Source organism: Pinus tabuliformis, chromosome 9 (assembly GCF_031772625.1).
Source record: "Pinus tabuliformis cultivar Carrire ecotype Pingquan chromosome 9, CPIR1, whole genome shotgun sequence".
Classification (NCBI taxonomy): domain Eukaryota; kingdom Viridiplantae; phylum Streptophyta; class Pinopsida; order Pinales; family Pinaceae; genus Pinus; species Pinus tabuliformis.
In genome coordinates this window covers 286,433,637-286,446,416 of record NC_142307.1, presented here as the reverse complement: position 1 = coordinate 286,446,416, position 12,780 = coordinate 286,433,637, and the positions used below count along the sequence as shown (strand labels likewise).

General features: G+C 34.5%; 1 protein-coding gene across 4 annotated transcripts in view; it reads right to left on the bottom strand.

The window, feature by feature from the left end:
* Positions 1–249: 249 nt before the first annotated feature.
* Positions 250–12,780, bottom strand: part of LOC149148291 (biotin synthase, mitochondrial-like) — a 328,434-nt gene continuing 315,903 nt past the window's right edge. For all 4 annotated transcript variants that reach the window (XM_089446029.1, XM_089446028.1, XM_089446024.1 and 1 more), the window contains one exon: positions 250–2,452. In XM_089446029.1, coding sequence (XP_089302155.1) covers positions 2,355–2,452 — 98 coding nt within the window. In that variant the 3' untranslated portion in view covers positions 250–2,354. The remainder of the gene's footprint in view (positions 2,453–12,780) is intronic.

The following is a 12,780-nucleotide window of genomic DNA, read 5'->3' as shown; positions in this document are numbered from 1 at the left end:
TAGGAATCAAACCCAAGGAGTTGCCCCTGGCCAGTGGTCTGCTCTATCACAAATTCATATGGACTTTTCATGAGGCATCCTTACGAACCCAATCCCCTCCCATTATGGCTTATTCATATGAAATTGATCAGAAATTTACTAATGTAATTTAATTGACCAATGGGACTGAAACCCAAAGGATTACACTGCACCTTAAGGCTTCTAGTGACTGAGTGATAAGGCAACTCCATGGATTACAAAGAAGCAAGAAATCCTAGCCTCAGATTAAAAAAATCCCTTTAAGCCCAATAAAAGGAAGATCATGCCCATCAAAATAAAGAACATCAAATAAGAAAGAAGTCACATAGAAAGAGAAGAATCATGTTTGCCCTGGAAAAATCACCTTTTCATTCAAAGCTGGAAAATGTGCATGATGGATGTAAAGCAAATGGTATCCCTTCATCTGTGACACCTCACAGACCTACCCCTGAGCCAAGATGTTGGTAACAAGATCTCCTCCAAATGTAAAGACAGAAAGATGAACAAGAGTGGACATGGGAATAGAACCAAAACCAGTTTGCTGGTCAGGTTTCTGGTAACATAGGACTCTACGACACATTACAGTATATTGTTTAAACTAAGCCAAAGATTTTTAACAGGTTTGAAATTAAAACTTGACCTAGAATGGTATAAGATTCTAACCTTCCTGGTACAAGATACACACTATTGTTAGCACCAGAAATAGAAGTACAGCTACAGCAAAAAATACTATAAGCATCGTTAGAACTGACAGATTATATAACAGTATAAGTTTGTATAATACCTTGATCCTTGTACTTTGTATACACTTCATTCAGCTCAGTATAATTAGAGTTAGTTAACCCACTGCAAAATAGAAGTATGGATCAGGATATTAGAATTGAAATCTGATCTAAATTGTATACTACAATTCAATATCTTTTTATTTGACTTAATCTCACAATGCTGGATCGTTTTAACACAGACAACATTATTTTATTTCCCATTTTCACTCGACGCAGTGTAGTAACATACAGGGTTTTAAAAACTCGAGAAAACTTAGTGCAGTTGGATTTTATCATGTTCAGAAAAGAACGCAAATCAACAAATTATTTTTGGAGGCACAGGTTCAAATCTTTTGCATGTAAAGAATGTTCCTAGAAAGATTCTTTTGCATGTAAAGAATGTTCCTAGAAAGATTTGACGTGATCAAGTTATCAGGATGAAAAATCATTCCAAATCAAGTTATCAGTATGAAAAATCATTCTGAATCTATAAGGCGTGATAATGTCAAATGAAACAAGGATTGCATGCAATGGTAGTCCCTGCCATTTTTACATGTGCTATAATGCACATTTATGGTATATATATGTTTCAGGATGTAACCCAACTGAAAAGCACATTTTGACATTTGCTAAATGCATACTTATGGTATATATATATTTCAGAATGTAACCCAACTGCACGCTCCCTGCAGAGTTCATGAACTTGGCAACATAAACAGAAAAATTGAGAATTCATAGCTTGTTGATTTACAAAGATTTGCAACGTTTTAGTTTATTAATAAAAGAGAAACACGTTTTGCAACGTTTCAGTTTATTAATAAAAGAGAAACAACCCAAACTAAATTGACTTTTATCATTTGCAAAAAGGAAAACTTGTGCTTTAGTGGACCTAGCAGTAACCTATATTACCACACGCACAAACAAGTTCGCTATTGAGTTTCTCTACAGGCTTTGATGCACCCCGCCATTACTTTTGTGCAATAAGTAACTAAATAATAGGTTTTTATATACAAGTTTTGATACACCAAGCCAATACTTCTCTGTAATAAATAACTAAATAACCATTTTAATTAAATAAATTTTAGCTTTTAAAAAAATTAAAATAAATAAGAGTATATAATCTAAATTCTCAGGTTCAAATCTCTTGTATATTTATTCATAACAACTACACATAAAAGTTAAATTTTCATATTTATTTATAACAACTAAATACATAAAAGTTAAACTATAGTGATAAGAATAAAAGTTAAACTATATTGATAAGAATCTGAATAGACTAGGGGATAAGAAACAAATCCATAGTTGAAAAAACAAACCCAAAATCTATAATGATAAGAGTGGGAATAAACCTTGTATTACTAGGTTGTTGATTCCTCCAATCAGTCAAATGATAATGATCCTATGCACTTGCACATCACCATAGTGTTGGTGCATACCATACATTGATTGCACATCACCATAGTCTCGTTCCATACCATACATTGCTTTTATTATTTGATCACAGCTCTGTCATTAATTTAATCCTCGTCAATTATCCATTAACGACTCCGATTTAGTGAAATGGTTAACTCATTATTGTAACTCTATAGTAACTTGACGACGGATGGCGACTGTGCACGATTTGTACATGTTCCAACTTTCATACCAGCATTTCCATCTGCAAAGATTTGCTGCAAAGATGAGCAACAATGTATCTTGTTAGATTTTTTAGTATGATCTGCCTCAGTATAAGTTCTACACAGTTTTACACAGCTTTGATTTTCAACAACATATTTGCACTGGTAAACAATGCCTTCAATATACTATTTCTCTGGATTTTCTAGAGTACCCACAATTATAATAATAAAAATTTAGATATTTATAGCCATGAAAAGGGAGTGACCAGCTTCTAGAAAGGTTTATTGATTCGAATGAAAGGCAATTTTAATAACCATTATGTAGATTTTGGTCCGTGTGTAGGCAAAATCTTTATGAAACTTTATGTTCTTGTGTGTATTCAAAACACCTGCGAATATAATTAGGGATTTTGAAGCATTCACATAGTTCAGAAAAATTAAGAAACATGTGATAATTAGTTGTAGAGACATGTAATTTGTTTTCCAATTATGCATACAATGAGCCTTCCGTGGTTGCAAGAATAGGAACCAATGTGCAACAAGTAGTAGAAAAACTAAGAAACACTTGATAATTAGTTGCAGAGACAAGGAATTTGCTTTCTAATTATGCATACAATGAACCTTCGGTAGTTGCAAGAATACGAACCAATGGGCAACAAGTAGTGGGGCACAGAAAGGTGTGGGCAAAGCAATGATTTCTAGTACCCCATTTTAGACTCCTTTACTCAATGTGTGCGTTATCAACCTTTATATTTATCTACTACCTTTCACTCCGTGCCTCCCACATAGCAATTCATTGGAAGGGCTTGCATGGGCATTTTGAACTTAACGATCAGCTACGCCCGTGCTGCCTGCAAAAGCTACCTTTACTGTTATTATGTTATTTTGAGGAAATGGACACTTACATGGGAACGCCAGAAAGTAGATATGCTGATATAATATATGAAACAGATAAGTAGAAATGTGAATCTAAGTTACAAGTATCTATGCTACATCGTATATGAACATATATAAACACGAGTAGGCGCCCCTCACTCTTTTGATCATCTGATTCATTCTACTCAGTGCCTTTGAGTTTGGTATTGAATGTGAGGAACTATAATAACTTTCTTATTATTGCCACTATTTCAACCTAGCCCTTACTAATAAACTTGGTGCCCCAACCTAATACCTTAATATGGAAATATTCTAACGAACAGATTCAATTCTCAACCCAGATTAGAACGGATTAGGATCTCGCGCGGTCACTATTTAGACACATTCACTGATAGATATGGATTGGGCAGGTCAATAATTAATTTCTAAATTCGAAGAATAACATTCAAAAATGATGGGATCCAAGAAAGCAACAATAAACATAAAATAAAATAAAATAAAAATAAAAATAAAAGAACGTGTAGGATAGGCACGCAAGGCTTGCATGTAGCCCACGTGCCCCCACCCCCATTTAGCCAAGCATCTAACCCAGGTTAGTTGTTCATTCCTATGGAGTGAATCGATTTTGGACTGGAAAAGGTGTTGCTATGGGCTTTCGAAAAAACTAATTCAAATGCGCTTGCCTCTGCATCATCACCCCAAAGCAACGAGAGCCCTGCTTGACCAAATCAGTCCCTATGAATAGGCAAAAAGCGAAATGAGCTATCTTTCAGAGAGGAGAAGATTGTGGAAGGCGCTTGTAGGAAATCCCAGTGAACAATTTGAGAGAGTTTGCAAGTAATTCTCTCACCATTGTTAAGGGCATTTCTGCCGTGCTCAATTCACTCAAGTTTCTTGCACTCAAGATCTGTGCTTTCCCTACTCGACCCCTATTGTTTGATATTGAGGAAGAGTTGCAATCATTCGATGATGATTTTCCCAAATGGTTGCCTGTCGGCGATCAAAGGCATCTTCAAAAAACTAATGTAATTTCGAATGTGATTGTGTCACGTGACCGTACCGGACAATACAGGAAAGTTCAAGCAGCTATAGATGCAGCACCCTAGTCTAAAAAATGTAGTAGTACCGTCAGAGAAGGCGTTTATAACAATAATTGGAGATGGAATGGACAACACTATTATTCCGGGAAGCAAAAGTGTGGTAGACAATTCGACAACCTTTACGAGCACAACTTAGTATAAGATTTAAATTTGAAATTTATTCTTCCAAAAGTTTTCTTGTGAACACTTCCTTTGTCCTGATTTCACAAAATTTCTCCTTTTTTTTTAAATTCACTTTTGAGTTTATTTTAGAAGTGTTTTTAATATTTCAAAAGTATGATCTGTATGTAAATCGAAGTAAATAAGTAAATTCATACAGAATGGCATAAATTCAAGTTCTTCTTATCAACCAAATGATCTCGTTCATGATGGCTGAATGCAGGTAAAACCAGATAATTAAGTTATAATTGAGCAGGTAAAATAACATTGAACATAAATTTGATTAATGCATGCAAAATTTTCCATAATTAATGGCCATCTTCCAGGACTCTGCCAGTTCCCTTCTGTAATATATGCCAGATAAAATATTTTATTGTTTTGTGAGGAGAAGTCAAGAAATCATGAGCTTTTAAGGGCGGTTAAAACTTCTAATCAGACACTTCTAATGACACAATAGTTGCTCATTTCCAGCAACACAAAATAAATTAAAAGAATTAATGAAAATAAATAAAATAAATAATAAACATAGAATTATAATGAATGACATGGTGTTGCAATTTTCCAGGCAGATAGGAACACAAATAAAATAAATAATAAACATAAAATTAAAAAGAATAAAAGAACATGTAAGCAAGGCACACAAGGGTCGCATGTAGCCCACGTTCCCCATCCCCACTTAGCCAAGCATCTAACTCGGGTCAATACTTTATTCGCATGGAGTGCGTCATATTGCTTTTGGACCTGGATCAATTTGGGACTAGGAAAGCACTGGAAATGTAACAAAATCTTTCACAGGTTATGTTATGGGATTTCAATAGAGAGATTTATCTTTTTCCACCAGGTCTAATTCCATTCTGGTATCATGTTTTTAATTATAAAAGTTGTATGAAGTATTTTGTGCTTCTCCCATCTCTGAGGCCCATCGGAGAGCAGAAATGCATAATGGGAAAGGTTGTGAACAACATATGCGTAGCAGAGTTATGGTTATGCGATTGACCAGACGACCTTCACACACATGAGTAGGCAGACCTATCTATGGGCCACTATCTTTGCATAATAGGAAGGCATGGATTCCAGCACGCAGGTAGGGAAGACGCACTATAGTCGGCTAGATATTCTAATGTAAACTTGAAACTATAGATGAATAAGGAAGCTAGGAAAGAATGGAGTTCCTTAAAACAGAACTAGAAGATCCCTTAACTGAGTGGAGCTGATCTATCTATTCGTCCTAGAGAATTATTAGGCCGAAAGGAGATATGAGTGAGATATATTAGAAGAATACCATGGAGTTTGGGTTGTCATCCTGCTTAAGGATAGCGAAATGACTTTTCCCTTCCCTGAAGAAGACTTCCACCTTGAAGAAGACTGTCGCCTTCAAAAGTTTGCTTCTTCTGAACCTAGTATTCATCGATTGGAATAGCTCTGGTAAGCCCTTCTATGTCATTCTTAACAGAATGAATGTAATGGATTGGTAATAGAAGTTAAGGCAGTGACTCTCGATGAGCATGTATCTTTTATGTTCTGTGTTCTATTAGGTTGTAACTACATAACCAACTTCAAGAATGAGATTTAAGGATAGACATAACTAGTATAAATTATTTTAGTAATACAACAACAATTACAATATAAGAATTACTTACAACCATATGTATGACACATCTATGACACAAAATGCAGTAGTTTCTAACAAAGAATGCAATAATTCCTGACTCTCAGGACTTGTTGCTCCATTGTTCTTCTCATTGGGCTATGAGACTGCTACTCTAGTGTGCTCATGAGGGTGAGACAAGCCTTCATCTTTCTGCTACTTTGGTTATGCGCACTACTGTGATACTCCGATGCACTCATGAGGGTGAGATGACCTTTCATCTTTCTGCTACTTTGGTCTGATGTGCTCATGAGGGTGAGATGAGCCTTCATCTTTCTGCTACTCTGGTCCTGCGCACTCCTGAGTCCTGTGCTACTCCGATGCGCTCATGAGAGTGAGATGAGCCTTCATCTTTCTGCTACTATGGTCCTGCACACTCCTCCGCGCTCATGAGGATGACTCGAGCCTTCACAAGAGACACAGGAGAGAGAGGGTTAAGATTCCAGCTTTAGTGGTGGCAAAGGAAAGCCAAGTACCGAGTATGTCGCACCCTGACAAATGGCTAACATGCCAATAGTTATTTACATGACACTCTTTGGGTTCGGGTTAGATGACAAGAAAGTTGGGTTATGTTTTAGTTGAAATTATTGAGGAACATTAAATGTTTCTAAATTAAGGTTAAGTTGAAACTAGCATTAAAATAACACTGAATAGAAATACAAAACTGTTTACCCTAAGTTTTAATAGAAATCATGAAAATCATGTTGCCCTTCCTGCAATAAGACGTCAAAAGTGAAACTTTGGATAAAAATTTGTTTGATAGAGTATTTTCATTAAAAGATTGTTTAAAACATAGAATACGATGGTAGGTCAAAAGGAACTAATGTTGGGTCAATGCCAAACGAAGGCTATAATCCTTGCTATGCCGAAGGTAAGGACTAATAAGTAAAATGATTCGAATGTTCAAACGCGAGAGGACGTAATCAGTCAAGTTTATGGGAAGGGATAATTTCACTATCATAAAGCCACGCATAATAATTTTGTTCCTTGAATACATGTTTTAAAAATTATCATATTAAAGGGCCTATTTCGACAAAATTACAACGCTGAAAGTTCTAAAAATCTGCTTTCCCCCTTTAATCACATAAATTCTATCCATCATGAAATCATTATAACCAACTGAAGAAAAAAGAAGAATTACAATGAATAAAACACTTCCCTTGTAAATACTGAAATCCACATCATTACCCTTGCTTCAAGCTCTCTTTTGTAAACGGGTTAATAGATAATAACAGCAAAGAAAGGAGTTCAAAGAGATAAATTAGTATGAAGACATAAATTACCTTGACTGTGAAGTCATAGACAGAGGAAGACTGCTTTGAAGAGCTCCCAGTCATGGCTGTAAAATTAGGAAAGAGCTGAAGTCGGAAGATATCAAGATCTTGAGGGTACAACTGGTTTGATCCGAGAACAAAAGGGTGAATATAGTTTAGTATCAGCTGAAGCTACAAAGCGGAAGGCACGAGGGACATAAAGCGTGCTTGTAATATGGGCACCACACGAAATAGGAGGAGAATTGCGATACGTTGTGAGCACAAAAAACTCAATTCACCCTTATGGAAATCACGCTACCCTGGCACTTCTTATTACTATTTACCATTATGGAAATCAAGCTATCCTGGAGCTTCTTTACTTTTTTTTTTATGGTTATAAATCTAGGATAATATAGGGCACCCGACACTGTCTAAAAAACCTCGTAGAAAAAATGGGTTGCTATATATGTTTTGAAAGAACTATCGTGACACTTCTTAACTCATTATTATTTTTTTCTTTGGTTATAAATCTAGGATAATATAGGGCACCTGGAACTGTCTAAAGAACCGAACCTTGTAGAAAACATAGGTTGCTATATATGTTTTGAAAGAACTATTCTGGCACTTCTTAACTTATTTTTTTGTTGTTATAAATCTAGGATAATATAGGGCACCCGGAACTGTCTAAAGAACCGAGCCTCGTATAAAACATGGGTTGCTATATATGTTTTGAAAGAACTATCCTGGCACTTCTTAACTTATTTATTTATTTATTTATTTTGTTATAAATCTAGGATAATATAGGGCAGCTGGAACTGTCTAAAGAACTGAACCTCGTAGAAAACATGGGTTGATATATATGTTTTGAAAGAACTATCTTGGCACATTTTAACATTTTTTTTGGGGTTATAAATCTAGGATAATATAGGGCACCCGGAACTGTCTAAAGAACCAAACCTCGTAGAAAACATGGGTTGCTATATATGTTTTGAAAGAACTATCCTGGCACTTCTTAACTTATTTTTTTTTGTTATAAATCTAGGATAATATAGGGCACCCGGAACTGTCTAAAGAACTGAACCTCGTAGAAAACATGGGTTGCTATATATGTTTTGGAAGAACTATCCTGGAACTTCTTAACTTTTTTTTTTTGGTTATAAATCTAGGATAATATAGGGCACCCAAAACTGTCTAAAGAACCGAACCTCATAGAAAACATGGGTTGCGATATATGTTTTGAAAGAATTATCCTAAGACTTCTTAACTTTTTTTTTTGGTTATAAATCTAGGATAATATAGGGCACGCGGAACTGTCTAAAGAACCGAACCTCGTAGAAAACATGGGTTGCTATATATGTTCTGAAAGAACTATCTTGGGACTTCTTAACTTATTATTATTTTTTTTTGGTTATAAATCTAGGATAATATAGGGCACTCGGAACTGTGTAAATAACCGAACCTCGTAGAAAACATGGGTTGCTATATATGTTTTGAAAGAACTATCCTGGCACTTCTTAACTTTTTTTTTTGGTTATAAATCTAGGATAACATAGGGCACCCGGAACTGTCAAAAGAACCAAACCTCGTAGAAAACATGGGTTTCTATATATGTTTTGAAAGAACTATCGTGGGACTTGTTAAATTATTTATTTTGGTTATAAATCTAGGATAATATAGGGCACCCAGAACTGTCTAAAGAACTGAACCTTGTAGAAAACATGGGTTGCTATATATGTTTTGAAAGAACTATCCTAGCACTTCTTAACTTATTTTTTTTGGTTATAAATCTAGGATAATATAGGGCACCCGGAACTGTCTAAAGAACCGAACCTCGTAGAAAACATGGGTTGCTATATATGTTTTGAAAGAACTATCCTGGCACTTCTTAACTTATTATTTTTTTTTTTTGTTATAAATCTAGGATAATATAGGGCATCCGGAACTGTTTAAAGAACCGAACCTCGTAGAAAACATGGGTTGCTATATATGTTTTGAAAGAACTATCTTGGCACTTCTTAACTTATTAATTTTTTTTTTGGTTATAAATCTAGGATAATATAGGGCACCTGGAACTGTCTAAAGAACCGAACCTGTTGAAAACATGGGTTGCTATATATGTTTTCAAAGAACTATCTTGGCACTTAACTTATTTATTTATTTATTTATTTTGGTTATAAATCTAGGATAATATAGGGCACGCAGAACTGTCTAAAGAACCGAACCTTGTAGAAAACATGGGTTGCTATATATGTTTTGAAAGAACTATCCTGGCACTTCTTAACTTATTATTATTATTATTATTATTTGTTATAAATCTAGGATAATATAGGGCACCTGGAACTGTCTAAAGAACCGAACCTCGTAGAAAACATGGGTTGCTATATATGCTTTGAAAGAACTATCCTGGCACTTCTTAACTTATTTATTTATTTAATTTTTTGGTTATAAATCTAGGATAATATAGGGCACCTGGAACTGTCTAAAGAACCAAACCTCGTAGAAAACATGGGTTGCTATATATGTTTTGAAAGAACTATCCTAGCACTTCTTAACTTATTATTATTATTATTTTGGTTATAAATCTAGGATAATATAGGGCACCCAGAAGTGTCTAAAGAACCGAACCTCGTAGAAAACATGGGTTGCTATATATGTTTTGAAGGAACTATCTTGGCACTTGACTTATTTATTTATTTATTTATTTTGGTTATAAATCTAGGATAATATAGGGCACCCGGAACTGTCTAAAGAACCGAACCTTGCAGAAAACATGGGTTTCTATATATGTTTTGAAAGAACTATCCTGGCACTTCTTAACTTATTATTATTATTATTATTATTATTATTTGGTTATAAATCTAGGATAATATAGGGCACCCGGAACTGTCTAAAGAACTGAACCTCGTAGAGAACATGGATTGTTATATATGTTTTGAAAGAACTATCTTGGCACTCCTTAACTTATTTATTTATTTATTTATTTTGTTATAAATCTAGGATAATATAGGGCACCTGGAACTGTTTGAAGAACCAAACCTCGTAGAAAACATGGGTAGCTATATATGTTTTGAAAGAACTATCCTGGCATTCCTTAACATTTTTTTTTTTTGGTTATAAATCTAGGATAATATAGGGCACCCGGAACTGTCTAAATAACCGAACCTCGTAGAAAACATGGGTTGCTATATATGTTTTGAAAGAACTATCCTGGAAGTTCTTAACTTTTATTTTTTTTGGTTATAAATCTAGGATAATATAAGGCACTCGGCACTGTCTAAGGAGCCTAACCTCGTAGAAAACATGGGTTGCTATATATGTTTTGAAAGAACTATCCTGGTACTTCTTAACTTTTTTTTTGGTTATAAATGTAGGATAATATAGGGCACCCGGAATTGTCTAAAGAACCGCACCTCGTAGAAAACATGGGTTGCTATATATGTTTTGAAAGAACTATCATGGCACTTCTTAACTTATTTATTTATTTATTTATTTTGTTATAAATCTAGGATAATATAGGGCATCCAGAACTGTCTAAAGAACCAAACCTCGTAGAAAACATGGGTTGCTATATATGTTTTGAAAGAACTATCCTGGCACTTCTTAACTTATTTTTATTTTTGATTTTTTTGGTTATAAATCTAGGATAATATAGGGCACCTGGAACTGTCTAAAGAACCGAACCTCGTAAAAAACATGGGTTGCTATATATGTTTTGAAAGAACTATCCTGGCAATTTTTAACTTTTTTTTTTTTTGGGTTATAAATCTAGGATAATATAGGGCACCCGGAACTGTCTAAAGAACCGAACCTCATAGAAAACATGGGTTGCTATATATGTTTTTAAAGAACTATCCTGGCACTTCTTAACTTATTATTATTATTTTTTTTGGTTATAAATCTAGGAGCACCCGGAACTGTCTAAAGAACTGAACCTCGTAGAAAACATGGGTTGCTATATATGTTTTGAAAGAACTTATTTATTTATTTATTTTTTGGCTATAAATCTAGGATAATATAGGGTCTAAGACCTAGAAGCATACGACATGAGTGAAAGATCTACCCGTGACCTTCGCCCTTACAGACCACCAACGAGTAAATATAGGTGGTGTTCTCTTCCTTGAATAGAAATGACGAGTCATCTGACATTGCTAATAGCAGTCAATTATGGTTGTCCCCATTGTTGGTTTGACAACTAAATTATGATAGGTTTTCACACTATTTAAAAAAAAATAGTTTGTCCTCAACTCCTCCCCATGATACTATTGAGCTACTTGTCACCCAACCTATTCTGTAGGTGCATTATTCCAACAAATGTCATCTCAATAAGAATCTTCAAGAGCATGACAATGGTGTTAAATTGTATAGAAAGAACAATTCTTTCCACCACCTCACACTCCTCTTCAAGATGGTATATGTCTGCACCACATTGTGAATTAAAAGCAATAGTCCCTTCACATGTAAAATGGGTAGGATAAATCATTTAGAGTTTATGGCTAATGAATTCAAGGAAGTTCAGGTTGATGGCTTCCTTGTTTGTTATTTGAGCATCTAATATTTGGAAGGGTCGATGGTAGGACCAATTTTAATCATGGTTTTATTCAGCAGGCCCAAGCTATTAATGGTGATGTGTTTAAATAAGCTATATTCAATGTGCATCAATCTTTAGCAACATGGGGATAATCTACATGTGTTACATGAATAATTGGAGGGAATCAATAAGTGTTTATTTCCGATTGGAAGACTTGCGAGCTATGGCAATGAGGTATGGTTATTGGTCCACCTGTATCTCAAATGTAGAGTGGATATGTTGGAAGTGATGTCTCTCAAACTTCTTAATTTGACTATGGTAAACACTCAACATACTTCTTTTGAGCCTTCGAGACTTACTAATGGATACACTCTCTTATCTGCCCTAAATGAACAAGTTCTTCGAGATATGATAGACACCCTTGAGCTCTCTTCATCTCCTATGTTTATGCTTCAAAATAACAAGTAATTTACAAATGTATGGCTTTGGATTTTTCGTGTAAATAACTTTACTATCAGAATGAGTCTTTCCTATGAATTATGAGTTTACATTACGCAATCTTTGGAGACTTTAATTGTAATATTATCTCTAATGTTCAATATATATTCCGGTATGACTCTATATGCATAAAAGCTATGTAAATCTAGTGTTGAAGCTTCCTCTTTTGTTTTTTTTCCATGTGTTATTGTCATAACTCCATTTTAAATTAAAATATTTCCAACTTTTATGAAAAAAATAAAAAATAAATAATTAAAACATTTAGAACATGCTGATAAAATAACTACATCCATAATAGCTTCTAATATGAGTAATTACTT